This window comes from Oryzias latipes, chromosome 10, assembly GCF_053564925.1.
Source record: "Oryzias latipes strain Hd-rR chromosome 10, Olatipes_Hd-rR_3.1".
NCBI lineage: Eukaryota > Metazoa > Chordata > Actinopteri > Beloniformes > Adrianichthyidae > Oryzias > Oryzias latipes.
The window spans coordinates 27,692,888-27,717,791 of record NC_136246.1 but is presented as its reverse complement, the minus strand read 5'-3'; the positions used below and the strand labels follow the sequence as shown (position 1 = coordinate 27,717,791).

Here is a 24,904-nt window from a genome sequence, read left to right as displayed (position 1 = left end):
CGTGGCGTTTTAGATAGTCAACAAGAGCCAAATCACAACTATAAATTATTAAATATAATCTCATTGGTGTTTTTTTTTTCTTGGTTTTATATTTTTTTTCTATTTTTCTATCAGCACAAGGAGCTGAAACTTTGGAAAGCAGCCACCATATCAGATTTCCCCACCTTGGTTCCCACGTCTCTTTTTGGGTTCATAACTGCCATGTGCTATTAATAATTAATAGGCACAATTCTCTGGCGTTTGCATGAGTCATGCTTCCTGCTGCTTCATTTCTCAACAGCCCAAAAAGGTTGGATCACCACAGACACTGGAAATTTTCAATTTTTAACCCAAAAAGGCGCATGAATATTTGACAGATTCCTAAAAGCAGAAGGTGCCGTTGATACAATTGCAGCTTTGGAGCAACATTTAAAAGGAAACCTCGAGAGATATAGAAAAGGCACATCAGGGGACTCTCAAGAAGCAGGTTAAAAGAAAAAAAAAAAAAGGAAAAGGAAAAATGCATGAAGTGACAGTAGACTGATTCATTTGAAAACCATCTCCAAAATATCATAAATGTCTAAAGCTACAATACACACTTAAACGTTGTTAATGAATAGGAACAATAACATTTTGGCAGAAGGCACGATCATGACAACAGACGGTGTTTTGCTGTCAATGTTACTAAGCTAAATAAACAAGGCGGGATTTGGTTATACAGTAAAATCAAGCTGTAAGGTTTTAAACTGTCCATAAAACGACTTCTAAAGATCTAAGAACAGATTTTAAGCATAATACTTTTGTAAGGCAATTCACCAATACAATTAACCAGAGAGTATAAATAATACATTTGCAATGATGGAGTCTTCCCTTTAATTTCCCAGAATTTAGAGCAGAAAAACATGGGACTGATAAACAGGTTATAGAGAACGTCTTTTAAAGAACATAATAAGCACCTTAAAATGACGTAATGAGTGATGCAATGAGTTGAAATTTATTTAACAGTAAAAAGATTTATAATAAAAAAAAAAAATAAACTTAGATTTACATATAACACGTACAAGGATAAAATAGTAAATGTTATATTATTGACCAAAAATTGTTCATTTTTAAGTTTCAGCATCAATTTTTAAGGAAATTCATTGGGTTGGTTGAATTTTCAAAATAAAAGCAGGGAGGAATTGCTGTGTTAGGTTCTTAAGAAAAAGGGGGACACAGTGCAAATAGGTGCTGATTTTAATACCTTGACTTCAACATGAATATACAAGGGAAAATTAACCAATATACATGAAATTTAGACCAATATAAAATTGTATTTATTATACTTTTCATGATACATTCTATCCATCTGTAATGTCAAAAACACTGGTAATTTGAACTTAACAGTATTTTTTTTTTTCTTAATAAGGACCAGGTAGCTAACAGAATGAATTTTGGAATATATAACTTGTCTGGATAGCATAATCTCAAACTATAAAATATAAAATAATGATAATATTAAAACAAAGTTACTTGAGCAAGTTTTCTTATATTGCACATTTCCGCTAAAATTCTGTTCCGGTCTGACAATTTTGAACTTTGCCACCCCTCGTCTACAGAAACCCCCATTTGCCAATGCCAAAAACCTCAAAAGCATATCAAAGTTAATGCACATTTATTTTTGGTTGCATAATGTTGATTAAAAAAACTTTTACATTATACTCTGGGAGATATAAGAACTAGGGAAACTACTTGAAACCTCAAACTGTAGGAGGTCTCTGCTTGTCCTGTGGCACAACAGAAAGGAAACGGTACAGATCACATTTCACAACCCTTCTCCCAGAGGTAAACTGAGAGAAACAAAAACCTTTTAACAACTCAGCAGTGGCTTCTAACGCCTTCATTTACTCCAGGACATTCTCACAAGTTCTCGCCATTTTTTGTAGTATTCTTTTTATATCTGTAATTCTTTACATAATCTTCTTAGAAAAATAAATTAACTAAGTTGTCATTTTTTTTAACTACAAATTGAGTTTTGACAAGGGTAAGAGATTAGATTCTAGTACAGGTTGTCTGGCTTGAAGTCTCTCGGTGAAGATGTTGCAATGCACAGTATGAATATGTGTGTTTCTGTGTAATTGTTAGTCTTTCCTTGTCATTTACAAACCAGTCCCACAAATACAAATAATGTAAGACTTACAAAATAAATTCCAGGTTACGCTTACATGGCAAGCAGCTTTGTAGTTTTTTTTTTTTCTTTAATCCTTGTTTTTTTTATTTGTTTTGTCCTTCAAAATAGTCCTTCGACAATATATGTGCCGTTAGATTTCACCCGAAACATAATGTAAGTAACAAGTTTGAAGAGAAACACAACTCTATTCAGAAGACACTATATTTAACATGGCTCTTTACACAAAACAAGTTATAAAAAAAAAACAAAAAAAAAAGAAAAATTTTATCAAGAGGTTTGCTGTGCCTTCATTTCCCATCAGTTAAATACTGTTTGTTCTCCCAGCAATCCAGACAAAGTGACAGCAAGTCTGCAGCGGACTTCACAGTTTCCCCAGGAGCAGACAACCGACCCTTGTAAAAAAAAAAGGAAAACAAATAAAAGATAGCATCCATCCATAACTAAGTCTGTCAATTTCGTTTCCATGAGAAGCAATTACATTCCAAATGAAAAAACAAAAACAACAACAACAAATGCTCCCTCCTTTTGCTTTTTTTTTTTTAATTTTATTTTCTTAACAGGTACTGCTGATGATGGTGAGGTATATTCTCAAGCAAAGTTTTCAAGACTTTGATTTGACTGAGAAAAGCAGTTGGAAAGGAAAAAAACAACAAAATGTTGATAGCAGCAAAAATACTACAATGGTATGGTTGCTTTGTAGGGTGTCCTGCGGTATGTTGGCCAAATTCTTACAGGTAGTGGCATGTATATTCCAAAAGGTCTTTCTCTTTTAAATAAATCCAAGCGGATACTAGTAATAGCTTTGTAGTGCGGAGCCATTTTGTCTATCTCTGCATTGGTCATTAAGGATTTCCAGAAGGCACTTTTACTTGCTCTGAATGTGTGTGTTAGTGTGTCTGTGGCTGCCTGCAAAGAGAAAGAGTTGAAGACAGACGAGCAGAGATTTGAGAGACTGAATGGTGTTTGTGTGTGTGGAGAGGGGAGGACAAAGAACAAGAGATAGACAGAAGTGTCAGGCTGTCTGTCTGTCAGCAGGAGTTGGGTTTCCTTGTGTATGTGGGTGTAATCAATGCAGAAAATCAAACACAATAGTCCCTACATTTTACTTAGGGCAGTCTGCTCCTCGAGCACCTGCAGGTAATCAGGCGTCCCTTGGAGCTTGGCTTTCAGCTCGTAATACTCACTTTTCCTTTGCTCCACCACAATCTTACTGTGATTCCCACCTATCAGAGAAGTTTTCTTCATCTTTCTATCCAGTGTTTTCTCAGGATAACGGATTTCGTACCCGCCCATCCCTATACTGTTGAAGTCTCTTTTGCTGTCCAAGAAGTTGTGGATAAACATGCTGGGTTCCCGGTGAGGAAGAAACTCCTCAAGCTCGTCGATGGTGCTGAGGCGCTTGTTGCGCTCCAGGGTGGAATACAAGTCCTTATCCTTGTCGGCACAGTTGCGAAGGATGATCTTCTGTCTCTGTGAGTCAGCAAACTTGAACCCAGCGTCCATGTCAGAAGAGCGTCCGATCCCACACGTGTGACTTTTTCCTATGTGCTCAATGGTCTGGGGAATGAACGTTTCCCCGCCCAAGTCATCTCCTGGGATAGAGCCTTTTTTGCCAGATTTGTGGCTGTGCCGGCGGAGCTGCAGTGACATGGAACCACACTCCTGATTCCCCAGTCCTTCTTGCCTGCCCACCGGTTTCTTATTCCGCCTCAGGACAAAGACCAGAAGGCAGAAGGCCACAAACACAGTAAGGATAAGCACTACTAAGATGCTGAGGATCATAATCGAAAGAGGCACAGGCCCTCCTGGAGGTGCTTTCCCAACTCGTGTGGGTGACACTGAGGTCAGGAAAGGTGTGGCACCGGTCACAATAGGTCGTGGTCTTGCAAGCTTAGGGCACAGAACCTCATTTTTTATGAGCCGCAGCTCTATGTTGGAGAATTGTGGTGGGGAGGTACACTTTACCTCTTTTGCAGTCACACCATCATTTAGCCTCTGCAGCCACAGCTTGAGGGCCACCACATCGCAGGAGCACTCCCAAGGGTTCCCCTCTAAGTCTATGTGGGTCAGTGACCGCAGCTGGTCCAACACACCACTCACTGGTAATGTCATAAAGTGGTTGTTCTTCAGATTGAGTTTGGATAAAGGAACACTCGCAAATATGTAAGCAGGGAGGTTCCGCAGAACATTGTTGTTGAGAAACAGGGACTGCAGGTTTGGTGTGGAGTCAAAAGTGCCGGCCAAGACTTCTTTTATGGCATTGTATTCCAAATGCAGATATTCAAGGCTTTTTAGACCCACAAACATATCTGGATGCAACTGTTCAATCTGATTTCCATTTAAATACAATTTTTTCAGATTAGAGAGGTTTGAAAAGACCCCTTTCTGCAATGTGACAATTTGGTTGCTGCCAAGATGGAGCAAATCTAAGCTCTCAAACCCTTGGAAATCTGTTTGGCCGATATCACAAATATAATTCCCACTCAGGTGAAGTTTCTTGGTGTTTGGGGGTTTCGGATTGAGATCAACTACACTTTTAATATTCTTCCCCTGACAGCTTATACTTAAGCCTGAGTCTGGGGACTGGGCACTACAGCTACAAGGCTGTGGACACAGGAGCAGTGGGGTCCTTGTTTGAAATGACGTAATCTGGCTATTTCTTCCAAATGGTGGAAAACCAGCCACAATGCCATTCCCATAAATCTTGGATGAGTCCGTGGTTTTAGGGGCTTTTGTGAAAACAGGAGCCAAAGTTGTTGGAGATACTTTGGAGGGCATCTGCCCATTATCTGGTAGCATAGGTGGCATCCTCACATCAAATTCACTTCCTGTTCCCAAGGGACAAAGCTCCTGTCTTTTGGTTTCTTTCAGGAGCCTCCCATATAAGTCACTTGGTGTTTCACAAACTGCCTCACCAATAAAAATATTGTACGGCATGTTTTCAAGCCATGCCTTCAGAGGGGCTAAATCACAGGTACAATTCCATGGGTTGTCGTCCAGCTGCAGTTCGACAATGCGTCCAATATGCTCCAGAACTCCCAAATAAGGGAGCTTTTGAATCCTGTTCCCTCTTATATCCAAGTGTGTTAGTGAGGCAAACCGAAATATATTATCAGGAAGTCCATGAATGAGATTATCGTTCAGTATCAAAACCTTTAACTTGTGCAGTTTGTTAAATGCTCCCTTTTCAATGGACTTAATTTCATTATAGTCAGCTTGAAGATATTCCAAATTTTCAATGCCTTGGAAAGTGTCTGCTCTCAGCACACTTAAAAGATTATTGTTTAAGTGCAGCTGTTTTAATGCACTCATGCCCATAAATGCTCCACCTTCAATGTTCTCCAGGTTATTGTTCCCCAGGTGCAGCGATACAGCATGGGTGAAGTTGAGGAACGAATTTGGGTAGAGGATGACTAAATTATTCTTCTGGAAGTTCAGGTGGTACAAGGAGGATGCTGGAGGAATAAGCTGTGTGGGACGATACACCAAGTTCTCCTGGCAGTTAACATACAACACGTTCTCCAACGAAAAGCAGGAACAGGCGCTGCAGGTCTCGGCCACCAAATCCGAGGTGGATGGGTCTGCCATGGGGGGTCCGTCTGACATGTAGGAGTGGTTGAAGGATAGGGAGCTGGAGATGGAAGAAAAAAGGGCTGCCAGCTGAAGTAAGAGGAGCATCTCGCCGGTTAGAAATCCTCCTCCAGATTACCATTTAGTAACCTTTGGAGAGAAGAGAAAAAGGATGCATGCACAAACATTCAATCATACAGGCATACATCCCAAACAGAAAGCAAACCATCAATATTCATGCATAAAATTAATTAGTGGAGTTGGACTTCTCCCGTTCCTTAAATCCATGTTTAATCTTCATCAGAACAATTTAAATAGCTATAAAATTATGCACATTTTTTCAATTACATTTCCTCTTGAGTCACTGTAATGCACAGTTCTGGAATTGACTCCATGATCCTCCATATATACTGAACGACTGTTTTTTTTTCCTTTTTTTTTTTTTTCTATACTTGCAAGGAAAGTGTACGGATTGCTCAAAGTGCACTGCATCCCAGCCTCCCTTTTGAATCCTTTCACATGCGCAAAGCTCAGTCTATTCATTTTTTACCTTTTCAACTGTATTACAAAAATAATCCTAGTCAAAATGTTTCAAATTGAAATCAGCACCCCCACACAGCACACTCAAATTATTCAAAAAAAGCCACAGTAGCAGAGGAAGGATTGTGACTGTGCCCGCTGCTGACATATTCAGGGGATTTAAGGCATTTATGGAGGGGTCAACAATCTTCTTTCTTTACTGAACCGCATTGGCCTTGTGGATTGTAGAGGAAATTTGTCATGTGAAAGGGGGAAAACAAAAAAAAAAGATGTTAGACTTACCACAAGCTGTGGTGGTAATGAATGCAGCTCCCTCCGGAGATGCGGGGCAGCTTTGGTGAGACATGGATGGGGACGTGCGCAAACGGTCCTCCCAGCTGAAGCAGAGCGCAAGCAGTTTTAGGAAAGCAACAAGGTTTCCACTATATTCTCATCCAGGCTGCTGTACATCTACACGAACCGAGAAAACTAGAGAGAAGGGGGAGGGGGTGGCGGAGTAGGAGAAACGGAGGAGGGTGGGGAGGAGCGGGGGGGTCCGATTTCATCCGATGCGTCTCTTGCTGACGGGCTCCTTTTGCTTGGAAAAATCGCCCCTCTGGTCGCTCGGCCCCCAAGCTGGCCGTACTAGCTCCATGTGAGAGCGTTCATTTGGTGGCAGGGGGTCAGAGAAAAAGGTAGAAAAACCGAGGGAGGGTTGGGTGCACAGCTTTTTTTTTTTCTTTTTCTTTCAGAAATCTTGACGACGCGTCCCGAAATTCGTGAAAAACATTGCAAGATGGACAGTGGTGCGCAGATTTTGGTCCGGCATTCTTTCAGGCTTTTCTTTTTTACGTGTTAGAAGTGTATGAGGAAACAGAGCATAGAGCAACTCTGTGTCTGCTTTCAGCCCCCCTCCAAATGTTCCAAACAATAAATATAGGCTTCAGTCTTCAGGTTTCAAGCAAAGTTGCGCATCACGTTAGGACAAAAGCAGCTCCAATCAGATAGTATGCAAGACAGTATCACTGTCCATTCTGGCAACATAAATCCAGTCCTGGTGAAAAACAGCATTTCCAATTCCATAGTCCATTTGTTAGCAAAGAAAAACCACCAAGAAAATAATGTAAAAATGTGATATAAGATAAATAAATGATGAAAAAAGGTTAAATAAATCAACAAGAGCCACAAAAAGTGGTGTGTTCGGATGAAAAATTGCAATTATATCTTCGGTCCGCCGTGTTGCAAATGAGGAGCTGGAAAGTCTGCGCTCTCTGCCGCTTCCATCTGCCCCGAGAGAGTCCAGCCAAAAAGAGAATTTTGAGGGGGGGGGGGAAAGCAACTTCACGTGGAATAAAGAGGGAAGATAAAAGTATCCTGGAGGAGACCACAGAGGTGAGAACGGACGCGAATCACTCCCCTCCTTTGGAGATAGAACCGAAACGGACGTGTGAGCGCTGGCTCCTTCTGCAGACGCATTCACTCAGCTTCCCACACGACTGAGGCAGAGGAGAGTGCAGCGATGAGGAGCGAGGGAGGGGGAGAAAGGAGGAGTGCGCGCACGGGAGGGAGGGGGGGGGTGTCAGAGACCGAGAAAGAGGGGGGAGAGAGAAATCCTCAGACCTTGGAACTGTTCCATTATGTCTCGCGCGCACTTCAAACGGCTCAATTTCTGTATTTAATATTGACTTCCTCTCATTTCTTCAGCCTCCTCGAATCTTTCGGATCTTCTGTTTGATTTGTTCTCCTCCCGCAAAACCTCTGCGGGGATAACGATCAAAGCCGATGAAGCCTGCACACTTGTGTGTTTTGCGTGTTAAGGTGGATTTGTTGGCGCTATAGGACAGAAACAAAATGCCAAACAAGCGCAACTGCGCTTGACTTGCGCCACGAAAGCATGGCGCATCCCCGCGGTCCGACGGAAGAGTGAGAGCGTGTCTTCAAACAATGCGCTTGTGAGCAGAATGGTAAAAGGGAAGAGAGGGAGAGATGGGAGGTGAGGGGTCTGCGAGGAGGAAAATGGGATTTGGGAGTGATGCAGTCAAAACGAGGAGGAAACAGAGGAGGTGCGGCGGCGGCGGCTGTCAAGCGCAGAGGCTTTTTTTTTTTGAAAGAAGAAAAAATGGTTTGAGCGAGAAACGCTTGAAGGTATGGCTTCTTGGTCGGCTTTATCTGCTAATTACGTAAGTATGACTTTTGACGCGGAGTGATGGAAAGGCAAAGTCCTCTGCTGCTGAGTGCGTTGGCGGCGTTGCGCAGCGCAGCGCCTCATCCTCCATCCTCTGCTCACATGACTTCAGGAGCAAATGGAGATCGGACGTGATACTTGACAGCCTTCAGCGGAAGCCTCACCTCTTGTTTCCTTTTGCAACAGGTGGAGGAGCCCAGTCACACACAGAGGACGCGCAGGAGTAAGAAGGAGGTAAAGAGTTTTAAGCGCAACGATCCATCTCTACTTTCACGATTAAATGATCGACTCTCTTAGTTCGGATCATCTCCAAAATCCAAAAACATGATAAACCAAACTCCACTTCAATGTAATTAGTGACTTCTGCAGCTTTTCAGAAAAGAAAGTTTTAGATTTCTGAGCACAGCCATTGCTCATTAGTAGATAGATAAAATCTAAAATCTCTAGTAGTAGATAAAATACATATAAAATACTATAAAAAAATACACGAAATTAAAGAAAGCATGCTTATGAACAAAATAGTAAAAAGTGGAAACGTCTTTTTTTTTTGTTTCTGCTTAAAGCAATTTCATCTTTTGTTTTACTTTCTTAAAGTTAAAAAGTGAATTAACTAAAGATTTATATTTAAGATTTGTTTACATGTTCTTTTATTGTGATGATTACAAAAAAAAAAGTTCACTTTAGACCGTTTATTTGATCATTTCTGCCTTGTGTAGATGGTTAACCTCAAGGAAACTTGGTGCTATTCTGGAACATCTGAAAAATTATTTGTGGATTTTTTTTTTTTTCCTGAAACCCTAAAAAACATTATTTCCTTCTGAAGAGACAAAATAAAGACTTCGTAAAACATTACATTTAAACAAAAAAAACACACGCCAGGCGGTGCAACGTTTATTTTTTTTCCCCCCTTCATATGTTCCTTTCTGTATGAAAAGATGCAATTTAAACTGAAATAAAACAATAAAAAATATTTCTAAATGGTTTATTTTGCATCATTGATCTGAATGTGTGATCTTCCTGTGTGTGTGTTTGGTTTGAGCAGGCGTGTGCTGATATTTGACAGTGTTGGACATGTTCCCCGCCGGCTGTGTGAGTGGCCTGAGGGAGGCAGGCCTACCAGAGACTGAGCCAGACAGTTGGCAAAGCCTCCATTTCCTTCTCAGCTGCTGTAGCTGGTTTGACCATGTGGCAGAGTCGCCACTTCCTGTGTCCAAACCTCGGAAAATGTTCAACCTCACATGCTCCAGCCTCGTTTGTTTGATCAACCTAAAGCCCCATAGAATGTCCGTTTAAGCAAGTTCATTTTTGTCTCCCACTTTTTCTTTTTTTTTTGTTCATTTTGTCATTTGCAGTCCCTTTGAATAGTCTGCAGAATTTAGTGTTTGATGTGTCGCCCTCAAGTGGACAGAAGAAAAATCACATCCCATTCTCAGGTCACAGGTATGAGGCCTACTAAATGTTTTTCATTCATTTAGACGTTTTTAGTAGAATTTCTTGCTTCCTAATTAGTATTCTTTCGCATAGCTTGTATGAACGATTTTGTTTGCCTTCCACAGCAACAAAGAAAAAATAATGTTAATTTGTTAGTTCTATTGTTTAGGTTAATAATCTTTTAATAAGGACATTTCAGTTAGTGTACAGACTTCCAGAATAAGAACATTTAGAGAAACCCTTCCTCACCATCTGTCACACTGCTCTAAATCTAGTCTCAATGCAAGAAATGTCATGCGAGTGCAGTGAGGCCTGCAGTCTTTCATTCTAAGAACCTATCTGCAGTTTATAACACCATAAGTAAGCAGTAAAAGTGGCTGAGTATGAAGCAGCCTCAGCTCAGGGGTCTGCCTGCAACTGCAGTTACAGCTGCAAAGAGAGATGCTCAAAATTCACCCAGATCACTGGGAATGGTACTTAAAGCTCTTTTTAGGTGGACATAGTGATGTTAAATACAAGTACTAACATTTAAAAGTCCTGGTACTAGAGGGTAAATGTTCATTTTCTTGTCTATCCCATTTGGATAAAAGCTACTTTTGTGTGTTTGCTTCCTTCAGAATCTGTCTTCCTTCAGAAACGAAGATGGAAAAAGGCTTGAGGAGCTGCTGGTGTGAGAGGAATGCTCTTATACCCAACATTCTGAAATCGGTCCCTTGAGAATTTTTGTTATGACAACCTTGAAAATATTGATTTGGGCACATCATTCCCCCAAAAATGTACATATAAAAAATAAAAAAAAGCTTTGAAAAAAATGTAGGGACATTTTGTGGGATAGTGTTGGCAAATACTTTTAGAAATAATAATGCATATAAGACGTCATTTGAAATGGCAGGGAGCTACATAAAGCAACGAAATTCTGTTCAAAAGTAAATTAATGGAAAGTCTTACCTTAGTCTGCCTAAAACTGTTTTTTTACTTGTTAAATGCTTTTTAAAGCACATTTTTCTATTTCTTCTAGTTTCTTTGTTTTTTTCCCTTCCAAAAAAGACATACCTGAGCTGAATAAAAATTGAAAAACATTCAATTATTTAAGATTTTTATGAAATAATTCAGTCCAAACTGCAACAGAAATAACAAAAACATGCACATATAAACACTACAATATCTGGATTAAGGGGGACAGAAAGACAAGTCAGCACGAGTAGAATAAATGGAGCGCAGTGAAGTAAAATGCACAGTAGCCCCGGTTACATGGGCAGAATATCTTGATCGGATCAATGGTCGGGTTAAAATTCACCCGTGCACATGGGATCAGAAAACCTTTTTCCGATTAGAACAAACGTTCCAATGGCTCACACTTTCGGTCGGAATGAATCATTTGGGCATGCGCAGTAGTGTTGAAAAGGACTGAGCGACATTTATTTCTGCTTCCCCAAACTCGCTGCGTGAGCTGGCGGCTCTCCTGAGTCCTGCAGCCGCTAACCGGTTCGCAGTCTGACTTCTCCCACACATAACAAAAAAAACAAAAAAAACACGCACACCGAACAAGCATCCTCCTCCCCTCAGACACGAAGTTATTAATCCAGCTCCTGCTCACTCGGGTGCCAGTGGACCGAGTGAGCGTCGGGGGGCACGAAGTGCTCCTGCCCTGCATCTCCCTCGTGAGGGGTGAAAGAGACGGGAGAGCCAGCGGTGCGAGAGCGGAGCGGCACTTTTCACGGGGCGTCCACAGAGCAGCTGGTCGGTCCCGTATGCGCTCCAAAGCTTTCTCTCAGCGAAACACCGTCTATGCATGACGTAAACCATAGCAGAAGTGACGCACGATCGGAATGACCGTTTACATGCTCCACGATCGGATAAACGATCGGTATAACCCACCTATCTCGATTGGAAAGAAATTCTGATCCGCAGATTATTTCGAATGGCGCGTTTACATGACGCATTTTCTTTCCGATCAGGCGTTCTTTCCGATTACTTTTGCCCATGTAAACGCGGCTAGTGAGAAAAGATACCAGTGGGTCACAAACATCTAGTCCTGCAGCAAGACAAGAGAAACTTTGTGGTCATTGCACCTTTTCAAATCACTAATTTAAAATACGCTAAAATACGACTTAAATAGTTACTCTAATGTTACTCTAATAAAGTTAGAATATTATGGAAACGTGGCTTCTCTATGGGAAAAAATAACTGGAGCCAGATTAGTTTTCCAAGTAACCACTAGATGACTTGATGCACAAGCTATTCAGTCCCCATTCACTCCAGTTTACAGACCTTTCCAGGAACGGGTAGTGTAGGACCCAAAATGCAAGAGATCAGCCTTGGTGACAGAAACTTTGACCTGACTGAAGCACAGAGAGCAGCAGAAGGATAACGTAGTAGGTGACCTGACGATAAAGAACTGAAAACCGGACACCTAAAAACACTGAGGTTAATTCACTAAATGAAGACAGCTGTGGATGATCATTCTGGTGTAACTGATAACTGATAGGGGTCAACTCAAAGCAAAACCAAACCAAACCAACAGACATGACTGACAATCCAAATCCAGGGCCACAATCCTCACAGACCTGAATTCCCAACAGAAATAAGCACAAGTGTGTTGTGCTCCAACATCTTTTTTCAATACTCTGAATAAATATCTGCTTTTATAGTAAGACAGATGTAGGAGTAACATTTTACAAATGCCCTTTCATTTATTAATCGGTGTTCAAATTGAGGTGTACTTTTTTAGCTACAAGGTAGAGAGGTCGACCTCTGATTGGAAAATTTCAGGTTTCAGTGTCCTTGAGCAAATTGAACCCCACATTGCCTCTGGTGGTTATAGTTTGCCGCCAGTGTTTGGCAGCCGGCCGCCATCAACGTGTGAACATGTTTGAGTCCATGGGTGAATGGGACTGTGACTACAAAGCGCATTGGACCTTCTAAAAGCTAATAAAGTGCAATATAAGTATACGCCATTTACCATATGTGTTCATTTGACAGCTATTGAAAGACTACTGAGTATATTCCACTCATTCACCAATTTTTTGGAAAGGTAGGGGTTTGGCAATGTTATAACCAGCCAAGACTGACTGCAGAGATGATAAGCCCAGGACAAACCAGTAGGTCAAGTGATCACAGAGTTCATCCAAATGAAAACCAAATTAATCTACTGCATAAAGCCACTGTGCTGATTTCTCTCAGATGTCCCTCAGTAAAGCAGGTTACATGAAAACCCATGCTGACAGATCAAATGCAGCATGGTTGGAGCTCAGATGTAATTGTTCCAGCGAGACGAGGATATCTAAACCAAACATCTTCAGGTTCTTAGCAGTGAAATGACTCTTCTCCCTGAAAGGCACGAGTTTTATACTTATTAGTGAAATATTTGCATTTGTAATTATGCTCCGTGTCTTTGTAAACAAAAAAAAATATGTTTAGCAATGCTGGTTTTCTGTCAGACCAGCACCTCCCAGACGCCTCAGGAAATGTAAATCAGTTCCTGTTAGTAAAGCTAGAGAGGAGCTGTGAGTCATGAGTGTAAAGGAGCCTTCTAAACATATTCAATGTTTAGGTCAGCATGACTCACAGGAATAACTCACACTGACTGCTTAGAGGTTCTTTTTAATTGATTAAGATGCACAGCATGCCCCAAGGAGGCTGTTTGATGGTGAACAGGCCTCTCATTTCAGTCTGACTTGTTTGGGCTCAAAAACTCTTAAATGCCTCACAATATTACAAAATAAATTACAAAACTGCAAACATTCTTATTTGCAATGGTGTTATTTATTATCTTGGATTGTTTTGTGATGAGTTTACCACTACTGAGAGTAAAAATATCAATAATAACAGTACATTGGATTTTTAGGCGCCTTTCATGATCGTCAAGGCCACATTACAACTAAAAAAAAATCAAAACAACAGGGATCAAATGTAATTTACGCTGTGAATAAAGATATGTTGGACACATTTTGTAAGCTTACATGTGGGCCATTCTAAAATGTGAGTTTTAAGACAATATAAATGCTGGTATGGTGCGTTAGCAGCACCAAGGTCATGGGGCAGAGAGTTCATGAGACAAGGTGCAGTTTCACTAAATGCTTTTGACCTCAAGGTGGAAAGACAGAGATAAGAGAGAAGCTGTAGATGATCTCAGAGAGCATGATGGTTAATAGAATTGAGGGACAATTCTATTCAGAAATGGACTGGTGAAGAGGTGAAGCAGCAACAGGATAAGAGTGATGCGTTGAGGTGCAGATGAAGGAAGACGATTTGTGAAATTGTCCAGGCAAAGTTTTAAGTAGCTGAATCTTGCACAGGAGACCAAAAATGATGGGATAGTTAACACAGGATGTGACCAATGCCCTAAGCACATCAGCTGTTGTAGAAGATGGCGAGGAATCGTTGTACATAGGTAATGCTTAGATAGATAGATCAATCGATAAATAGGGTGGTGTTGATGACCCGCTGGAGAGCCTTCTTTGAGCCGCTGTACAGCTGCTGAACCAAATGCATGATGAGTATGTTAGTACACTTTCTACGGTGGCTTGGTAAAAGGTCACCAGCAGTCTTTGGTTGATGTTATTCTTGAGAAACCTCAGGAAATACAGTCTCTGCTGGGCTTTTTTCAGCAGCTCAGTGGTGTTTGTACTCCAGGTTAGGCTCTCCTCTATGTGGACTTCCAGGAAACGAAAGTCTTCTATACTCTCCACACACTCCCCGCTGAAGAATAGTGGCATGTATGTCCGTCTTCCTTTTCCTGCTATCATTTCTTTGCTTAGAAGCATACATGATATTTGTGATATCTTGCTAATATGAGTGACAAAAGAGTAGAAAATAATGACTTCAAACCTGTGAGGAGAGGGGGGCTGTAAAATAAGTTGTTATTGGAAAACTGTAAATTTTGTGAAGAGTGGATGTGGAACCAATGAGTCAAAACTCACTTTTGGTACCAAGTTTAAGAAAGTTCTGTGAAAACTAAGCTTTAATTTTAAATAGAGAAATGAGAAGGAGAATGGAGGAAGAGCAGTATTATAAAGAAAGATGAAGTTGGGTGTTATCTACATACAAATGAAAAACTAAAATAAAAAAAACTGATTAGAGACCAGACAGAAAACCTTACACCTATTGTACACATAACGTGTATACAGTACATATATCTAGACATTTGATGAGTAGGGTGTGTGCAATGGTACCTGCACAAGTATCTGCATATAACTTTGGCAAAGTAAGTAAAAAAGCAAACTATCATTGGTTTTTTTTTTGTCTGATGAACTGGGAATGACCACAGAGAGTCTGATAAACTTGTAATGTTTGCAACTTTTTAATAGCTTTTACTTGAATAAAATGGTTGCAGGTGACAAGGAGGGACAAGACAAAAAAAAGGAATTCCAAGAACCCTAAAGATGTCTAAGCAGCCCTACAGTTTCTATTAACATAGAAAATGTTTTCAAAGAAGTAAAAAACCTGTACAAACATTCAACATTGGAGAAATTAATGTTTTGACACATTTACACTGCATAGCTATTGTGTGGTTTCAGATTTTTTAAATGTATAGTGTCTGTTAAGTACCTAAATCTGTTTAAATCTAGTAACTTCGGATTTTTAAACAGATGTCCAACTCTTAAATATTCCCCTATCCAATCTATGAGAAATGAGTTGATTGGATCATCCATTTTGTTAATTACATTAGGAACCCATGCTGAGTTGGCTAACATCTGACCATAGGTCACCTTGATGAGCTTTTCTTTCGTAGGCCTGGTGTTTAACATTCAAAGATCAATTTAAAGGGGAAAAAAAGCTTCTGCCTAAATGGTCTGGCGTTGGGACAGATCTTATCGATGCAAATCTCTGAGGCAAATTCTTGTTAGGAAGATAATCAATAGCTACACACTTTAAACTGAACTGTTGTTGCAGCTTTGGCTGGCCTGTTTTCAGTATTGTAGTAGGCAATCTTGACCACAGACCTGCTTTGGAGAATGCTCATGTTTGATCTTTACCATATAGGTAAAAGGAGCTCAGTTATACACTTCTGCTGTTCAGCCTCAACCTCAAAAGGTCCTGTTGACCTTCTGTATCTAAAACAAATCCTTTTTGTCTACTAACATTATTATATCGAAATCATTTGAAAATATAATCTTTACATTTTTTTCTGATGCCACAAACTATATTAAAAAGCAGAACTTAAGCCGCCGGAAAACGGGTCAAGTGGCCATAGAGGTTTGAGCAAGGTGAGTAGTTGGAGGAAAAAAAGGAAAAGGTTGGAATAATAAAGCAAAATCAAAAATATGTGTGTATATATGCTAATTATCGACCGTTTGGCTCAGTTGGCTGAGTGTAGGACTGGCCCATTGACAACCAGGGTTTGTTTCTCAAGGGGCGCAATAAGCTTAATCCAGTTTCAGTCCTTTGGCAAGACCCTCCGTAAAACTGCCTGCCTATGTAGCCACAAGGGGGCTTGGGTCTGAGTCTACCTGTCCCATTCCCCCAGCCTGGATAAAATACAGGGTTGTGTCAGGAAGGGCAGCTGATTCGCTGTGGCAACCCCTGAGTGGATGTGCCAAAAGGTGAACAACAACAAACATAAGGATGCTTATATGCTGTTTTGTTTATATACTGTTTTGCAGGTACGTGCACTCATTGGGCCCTAGGGGTGCTTGAGCACCTGCCCTTTTTGCCCTGTAATCAAAAAGTGCCCTACGTTTTTTTTTACCTTTTGTATTTATATTTATACATTCTTGTTAGAGATATAAGAAAAAATGTGGCGACAAACACCCCCAGTATCAAACCCGTTTTCTTGTAATACGGGGGTTCTGATCTGCCACTTCTGTCTTTCCACAGGGACAGCCGGGGACAGTGAGAGAAGCTGCTGCTCCACAGAGAACCGAAGAGACAACGTGACAGTGAAGCAACTTGAACCTGACAGTTCTGGTCTAACGCGTCTTCGTCCACTGATCTAATGAGCTTAAACATGGTTCATATTTCAGAAAAACGCTCTATATTAGTCAAAGAGTGAATTTTTACTTTAGCCAGATGTCTCAGCAGCACATCAATTAAACACAGCAGATCATGCAGGGACAGGAGGTTAGGTACTAAGTTCAAAATAAAACGCTGGGGATTTTTTTAAATAAATGAACAGTATTTATGGCAAGTTCATAGCTTCCTCACTCCAGATCTGACACTAAAATGTATCTGTTTAACGTAACATTTTCTGATTGCCTTCTTTAAACTCTGATTCATTTAATTTCACCATATTTTGTAATACAATCTTTCCAAACACAACGAAAGCCTGTGTCTAGAGGTTATTAGAGTTTAGTTAGCTGTGAATCCCCAACATAGAACAGGAGTTACATTAAGTCCAACTGTCGGGAACTGGAGGTGTAGGAGCCAAAATGCAGGAAACTGGGCTTGTTGGCAGAAACAAACATTTAACAAATAATTTCAAAATCCATGGAGAAACAAAATACCATATGACCTGACAATGTAGAACTGAAAACCAGACACTTCTAATTACTTAAGAAAATAAACAGAAATGAAGACAGCTGTGGATGATGAACCTGGATTGACTCACAGAGGACAGAACATGACCAAAAACACCACTGACAAACCAAACTGAACCACAGAATCCTCACAGCAAAAGTATAATATCATGAAATATTATTAATAATCTCAGCATTCTAGGGATAAAAGTTGTACAATGTCTGTATTTTAAATTTTACTGTATTTTAAATTTTACCATCTGTTTTAAAACTTTATTCATGGTGATTATGCAGCATATTCTGCTAATATAAATAACCTCTTGTGTTTTATTGCTTTGACGTCTTCCAAGTGTATGATAAAAGTGAACGGACTCATGTTGACAATAATTTGTTTTCATAAAATAAATTGACAATTGTATCACTTTCCCCTACAGTAGCTGCGTTGTTATCTATTTGTGGTTTTGAATTTTACTTAATTTCTGTATTGTTTAAAGGACAAAAAAGTATTTTTTTTCTGCCTTTCTCCAACTTTGAGCCCCTGCCCCTCTAAAATCTTTTGCACGTCCCTGTTGTTTTAAGTAAATGAAACCTGAAAAATCTGTTGTGAACACAAATGGTTGATGGAAAAAAAAAACAGAACTGTTCACCAACAATAATGATCATAATTTTAGTAGTTTGCAGCTGATAATTATCTGCAACGGCAATGCCACCAACATGTTTTCTAACATTTTCATAATAATTTTAACACCTGTTTTTTTTTTTTTTTTTTGGTAATCTGCAAAATGATATGCAGCTCCAGTTTTATCTGTTTACAGCTGACGTGTACTGGACATCTCCAAAAAAAACAAACAAAAAAAACCCAAAAGGGTTAAGGTGTCTTGAAAGGCCTGAAGATAGATAATTAGAAGCTATACCCAACCTAAACAACAAGTGCAACAGAACTTTGTCCCACCTTCATTCATCTATGTCCTTGGTGTCATTACGTGATTCTCTACTTACCATGAAAAGCTGTTGGGGTTGAATTCAAAGCTCATCTCTGTTGTCCTCAGAGACGTACAGAGATATAGACAGAGGTTAATTGGGCTCAGACACACCTCAGTGTCCCGTCGGGCTCAGCTTGCCGCTCAAATAAACAAGCCCCAGTTTCCACTTGGAAAAACACCGATTTTTTTACGCTTCTACTGTATGCTATTCTGGGTCACTGTGTGGATACGGCTTTAAAAAACCCAAAAAACTGTCAGTTTACCAAAGACAGAGTTCTGACAGACAACACGACCTAAAAATATCCCCATCCCCACTTCTGATGAAAAAAAAAACAACTACACCAGAGCAGTAGGTCGACCTCTACAAAATATTAAACGATCCCACAGCATTTGACTTTACTATTACATAATGTTTCTGACATGACACAGAATGAGAATGATGCTTTAAAATGATATCAGTGGCAAGACCAATTAAATGCATTGAATGACTCATTTTCACTGAGGTCTATAATTAAACCACCTAACTTTGTTTACAATGAACAACCATCCCTTTAAAAATAAAGTTAGGACTGAAATGACAGATTTTTTTTTACCATATTTTAGTATGTTTTTTTGGAGGGGGGGGGGTCAGGTTTGTATCATCTGGTCTGACAGCTTTTCGGGTTCCTTTGCAACCCAGTCACAGGGAAGAGTAAAAAAAAAAATGGATGGATAAAATCAACTCTAAAATGAAATTAAAGATTTCTTCGATTTTCATAATTTATATAGGTTCCAACACATCAATACAGTGATTGCTGATTCATACATCTTCAAACAAAAAACAACGAAATAATTTAGATTCTTTGAACTTTTACAAGCACTCTGAATTTTAAATTGTCAGTCACTGTGTGAACACAAGTTAAGGATAAATTTAACTATAACATCTATTGATTTATTTCTTCTTTCTCTTTCGGCTGTTCCCATCAGGGGTCGCCACAGCGAACGAGTCGCATGGTAAACTTGGCAATGTTTTACGCCGGATGCCCTTCCTGACCCAACCCTCTCAAAGCAACCGGGCTTGGGACCGGCACAGAAGTAGCAAAGGGAACAGGGAGCAGCCTGGATTTGAACCCTGGTTTCACGGATGGAAGGCACCGCAAACCAGCACGAGCTGAACCTGCTCCCATGTATTGATTTATTTCCTTAGAAATATTTTACAACTGACATGTAAAGACTTTGGAACTAAAAATAGAACACTGTAGTCAAGCAGCATTTTTTTTTTGTTTTTTTTTTGCATGTGTGCTTTTGTCTTCCATAAGGCTTCACAGTACTGCAGTCAGCCTTACCCCCTGGTAGTGTCTGCTTTAGCCTCATACTGGGTTCTTTTTCAGGTTACAGTTGTGTGTCAGTGATGGATTGAATTTTCACAACTGTCTATGTTACACTGGAAAAGTACAAACAGTGGAATTAAGCCAGTCAGAGACAAGGAGAGCAAAGGAAGGGATGTAGAAGTTACCTGAGCTGATGAGCTGACAGCTAATCACCTTAGTCTGAATGAACGCTTCCAAAGCAGGATTTCCTATAGTCAACTGTCACTTCACCCAAACAATGCTGCCTGTGTGTCTAAAGTGAGGATCGCAGAGTAGAGAGGGATTATTTACATGGAGAAAATGTCAGATTACATCATCACAAAAGAAGAGATCAGTTACTTTCTATTGTCTCTTTCCACTCTAAAACAGACATCTTTGATGAGCAAAAAGTAAAATCAAAAAACAAATTTTAAGTATTTTTTTTTAATCTAAAACTATTTTTACAAAATTCTCGTCTACACTGTACCTGCCTTTTTAGATCAGTGAAAAACAAAATGTTGGAAAAGTTTAACCACTAAGTGACCCAGGATCTTGCAGTGATCTGCAGTATGACTTGAAAAATCAATGCATAACCAAAAAAAATTAAATTTAGCCATACACTCCAAAAAATCTTTTTGTAAATTCAGAAAAATGAATCCCTCCTTCAAAATTAAATGACCACCTGTGACCACTGAGTCCAAAATATATTAACAAATTATTGTTTAGACCAACATGAATTTATTTATTTAAAAAAGAAAAGAAAAAAGGATTGTGACATTATTGTGCTGATGTCCTGGCAGCTTGATCCGCTCAGAAAATTGACAAGGCTTGCTCAATAATGAAAGCCAAAACACACACAAAGCCCTCCAGTGATTAGCAGAACAGATGGTTGCTTCTGGGATGCACCAAATGGCTGGACAACTCGAATTATTTAGAACAGTGTCAAAGCAAGACATTCAGCTTAGCCAATAGGGCCACAAATGCCGAATAAAGATAAAGAAATAGTCTTCCAACAAATTCTAAAATGTTCAAAGTAACAAAAAAACACTAATTCAAGTTATCTTTAAATGTGTGGTTCACCAAAAAAAAAAACGTTTCTGAAATTCAACACATTTCAATTCAAAAGGCTTTATTGTAATGCAAGGGCAAATAACTCAAAATCTAATTCCCAAAGTTTCCATATTTGTGTTATTGAAAAAGATTATTAGCTTATCTTCAGGTCATGTTAAATATATTGGAGTTTATTCACTTAAAATATAATAGGACTTGTTTACATGCAGTCACGGTACATTCAAGGTTAAATTCATTGATGTATTTTCAGCAAAAATAAAAGTTAAATACATCCATCTGTTATGCAGATTATTTAAATGTATATTCATCTGCAAGTACCATATATCAGCTTATCATGACTGTGGAGAGAAATTCATGGTCTGTAATACAATGGGCTGAGCAAAATCAGCTAGTGTTATAAAAGACAAAGAGGGATTGGCTCTAAACATGGTAAGTAAAATTGCAGGTTTGGTTCCCGCCTTGCCTGCCCATGTGTCTAGGTGTCCTCTGACAAGACACTGAACCCCACTTTAGGTCGTAGGTTATGTTTGGCACTGGAGCAGCCATCAGTGTGTTAATGTGTGTCAATGGTCCTGTAACTGTAAAGCACTTTGGGAAGGTAGAAAGGCAAGTATACGCCATTTACCATTTATAAGTACAAATGCAAACTAATTCTACGTTTAAATGGAAGTGAAATTAGGCAAATTAATATAATTAAACTTTTAAGCATAATGTTTGACAAAACGTTAACCTGGAAGAAGTACATAGATGTTACAACAGCCAAAATGGGGAGTGTGATTTTTACAATTAGCAGAAATGCCATCTTCTTGACACTCCAAGAAAGAAAATCTATGATTGAATCATTAAGTTTTACTACCCAGTAATTTGGTATACTGCCACGTCAGTAATGTTAGGGAAAAAAACAACAAAACAAAACAGAGCAGGACGAGTAGCTCTTGGATGTAGTTACAGAACCAATGTTAAGTTTATGAAGAAAACATGGTTACAGATCAAAGGAAGACTACTGTATCAGGAATATCATTGTGAGAAAAACACTGTTCATTATCAACAGAAAATTTGAATTTAGCACTAATATACACGAAGATTCAACATATAACACTACTGAAGGGCATTTCACTTTACCAAAAGCAAAAACCAATTATATCAAAAAGATAGTTCTTTTCAGAGGCAAACAAAACTGGAATTCAAAGCCCAAATATATAACACAGGTAAAAAGCAAATTATTATTAAAGAATTACTTATTTTGATAAAAAATAAGATTACTATATATATATATACACACACACATATATATATATATATATATATATATATATATATATATATATATATATATATATATATATATATATATATATATATATATATTTTAATATTTTATATTTTAATCATTCATTCATGAACAATGTTCCCAGATTGGATGATTCGCCAAACTGGATGGGTTTGATTGGAAATTTGTGGGAAAATCTTCGTTGGACAGGTTCATATAAATTGGGTGGTTTTGGGGTCTGTTGGGCAGATTGTAGTTTCATCCGTATAAAGCAACAAAGAAACAAAGCTGCTTTTTATTCCTGCATTATTAAGCTCTACAAGGTGCTATGATGGTGTATTAGCTTCTGCTGCATGTTTTCCTGCTAGTTTTTACATGTTTCTACTCTTTGCCTGGGTCTGCTGTTCACCTGTAGTTGGTGTTTGGTCTCTGCCTGCTGCTTCGCAGCCGAACGTTCACTGGCTGGATGGAGTTCAATAGCAGTTTACGATTCTTCAGAGTTGAGGCTGTCAGCCTGCCATAGTGTTTGCATATTTCAAGCCCTGCCTGGTCTGTTAGAATCCCGCCGGAGACGCTCAGGTGAACAGGCGCTCAGGACAGAGTACTGGATACTTTAGAGGTACAGTCAGCCAGCTGGTCAATCCAAGAAGGGTGTAAGAAAATTGTGGAAACTGCTGTGGAAACGGAGAAACAAAGAGTATGTTGGGAAACCTGAGAATCACACACAAACATCACAAAGGCAGGGTCCAAGCCCTCTCTGGAGTGTAAGTATCCCGCTGGAGATGGTCAGGTGAAGGCTAACACATCTAACCACTTTCTTGACGGAGCTAGGGGTTATTTTCTATGCACAATCTGAACATCTACCTTTGCAAAAGTTTCGGTGTGGTTACCGTATTTTCACAACTATAGGGGCCACTGGGTTATTGGGCGCAGTTTCAGTTATGGGTCCTTTTTTCTGTATTTAACACATACAGATAAAAAATGCATGCTAGTTTGTTTCAAAATGAAATGGGCGGCACTCACAGGAAGCAAAAGCCGGTGCCTCAGAGATCAGGTCATCTTCATTCTGGGTGGGAAAATAGCTTGCAAAATTAACTCATCTCAACTCAACTAACTCAAACAAATTATTCTTTTGCCAAAGGTAATTTATTACCACATATATGGATATTGTTTACTATAAAAGGTTTAAAAATAGTATGGTATAGGCCCTTTAAAAGCAAGTGCTAGCATTAAAAGATACACCAAATGATTGCAGCAGCCACTGTGTACGGCAATAGAGAAATGCAATGGGGCTTTCAGCTGTGTATCTGTACATGTCGTGTACTTTATTGCAGTAACTTCAAACTTATGTTTGGGTATGTTAGATCTGATGTCTGGCACAGTTAATGGCATCAAAGAAAACATTGTGACATAAACTCTGGAGCCTTTCGAAACTTTCAACTCATAGATGCAATGCTGAGTGTTCAAAATACCAGAACAAAAATCCTGCTGCTGATAGTCCCACTTCCTCAGGAACAAACATAGGGGAAAATAAATTAATAAATAAAACCTTTCATTTTGTTGTAAGAATTAGTGGATTGAGATCCCATGAATACAAACCCAAAATAATAATTTACATCGTTCTAATCTTTAATTAACTTTTGAGCTGTAGGAAAGGGGACATCATTGTCCTGAAGGAAAACACGCTCACAAAAAAAATAAATGTTTCATTTTAACACAAGGCTTCTCGGTGACGGTACTCTGTAATTTGTAGAGCCCCACCATATGGTGCTGTGCATTAGATACTGTGATGAAATTAAACTTCCAATGCTGACCGCTCTGCAGCATGTGGCATTGTTTTGCTGTGGGGCACAGGGTGGCTGGAGGAGGGATTGGTAACTTGGCTGAGGGATTGTGGGGTTTAATGTTTTGTAAAAATGTGAGATAAACATTTGTTAGTCTGTGTGAAGACTATTATGTGTGAGCAGAGAAACCAGGAAGTTTACAGAAGCAGAGGGGAAAGGATGTTTTCTTTTAGATGTATCAAGGAGTTGCACATTTTTTCTTTTACCAGATTAGGTTTTGTTTTTGTCTGATAAAAATATTTGTATCCATTGGAATTAGCCACATCCTCAAATGTTAAAAATGGTGACAATCACCAATGACCCAAAGTTCATCGCACTCAAATATTGGCTTGAATTTCAGAAGAAACTAGTGTGCTGCTAAAAAGATGTATGTTTGAATAGGAACATTCACAGCTTCTCTCTATTGAATACAGCAATAATTGGTTTTGGTGGCCTTCAAATGTTTTCTTAGAAGATATTTTGCCATTCAGTTGAATTTTGATGCTGTTTTTGAATCTTTTTTTATATTAATAGCCTGAACAACTTCCAACAACAATATAGCTGTTTGGTCGCTTTATTTGATTAACCCTCAATATTTTTTAGCGAAACAGGACAAGAATCCAGTTTAGCAACATTTTTTTTTTTTTACTTGCACATACCTGAGCCTTTGTGTTGACAGCTATGATCACTGTTCTTGCAGATCAATGCACACACTGATATTTTTTTTTTTTCAGAAAGCACTAAAGAAGTATCCAGGAAGTACTGAAGCACTTGCTAAAAGTACCCACAAGGATTAGGAACATCTGTCATTTGTCTTAGCTCAGAAGTAATTTCTTTACTTGGCATGGCAATGCTCACTTTTTCCCAAAAATCTGTGTTGTGACTCAGGAAAACACAGTACCTGGAATACTCCATAAAGTTTTAATGATATCTCAGTCACGGGTCAGTAGATAGATAGATATGCTCCATATCTGTAATTATTCTGACCTCAGACTACATTAGGGATGAAATGATTCACTTTTCCCATAATTCTGTTCTAACTGAACCGATTTTTGGGTCACAGTTTTGTTTGGGTACGATATGTTTATTAAAAAACAAACAAACAAAAATCAGAACAA

At 39.2% G+C, this 24,904-nt stretch overlaps 1 protein-coding gene and 1 long non-coding RNA gene across 3 annotated transcripts; one reads left to right on the top strand and one right to left on the bottom strand.

Annotated features, from left to right (window-relative positions):
• Positions 1-1,197: 1,197 nt before the first annotated feature.
• On the bottom strand, positions 1,198-8,472 carry slitrk4 (SLIT and NTRK-like family, member 4). Its single transcript, XM_004073617.5, has 2 exons — positions 6,542-8,472; positions 1,198-5,869 (listed from the first exon to the last, which is right to left on the bottom strand). The coding sequence occupies exon 2, from the start codon at positions 5,825-5,827 to the stop codon at positions 3,245-3,247; it is 2,583 nt and encodes an 860-aa protein (XP_004073665.1). The 5' UTR covers positions 5,828-5,869; positions 6,542-8,472; the 3' UTR covers positions 1,198-3,244.
• Positions 8,473-8,542: 70 nt separating this feature from the next.
• On the top strand, positions 8,543-13,599 carry LOC111948037 (uncharacterized). 2 transcript variants are annotated; one of them, XR_013658620.1, is made up of 3 exons: positions 8,543-8,657; positions 9,466-9,863; positions 10,472-13,599. It is a non-coding gene; the product is annotated as an uncharacterized LOC111948037 (long non-coding RNA). The 2 variants fall into 2 exon arrangements; XR_013658619.1 differs by having other exon boundaries at positions 9,466-13,599.
• Positions 13,600-24,904: the final 11,305 nt, after the last annotated feature.

What these genes read in the sequence shown, in the direction of transcription:
- slitrk4 (XM_004073617.5), bottom strand. Translation starts at nt 5,827, where the DNA reads ATGCTCCTCTTACTTCAGCTGGCAGCCCTTTTTTCTTCCATCTCCAGC.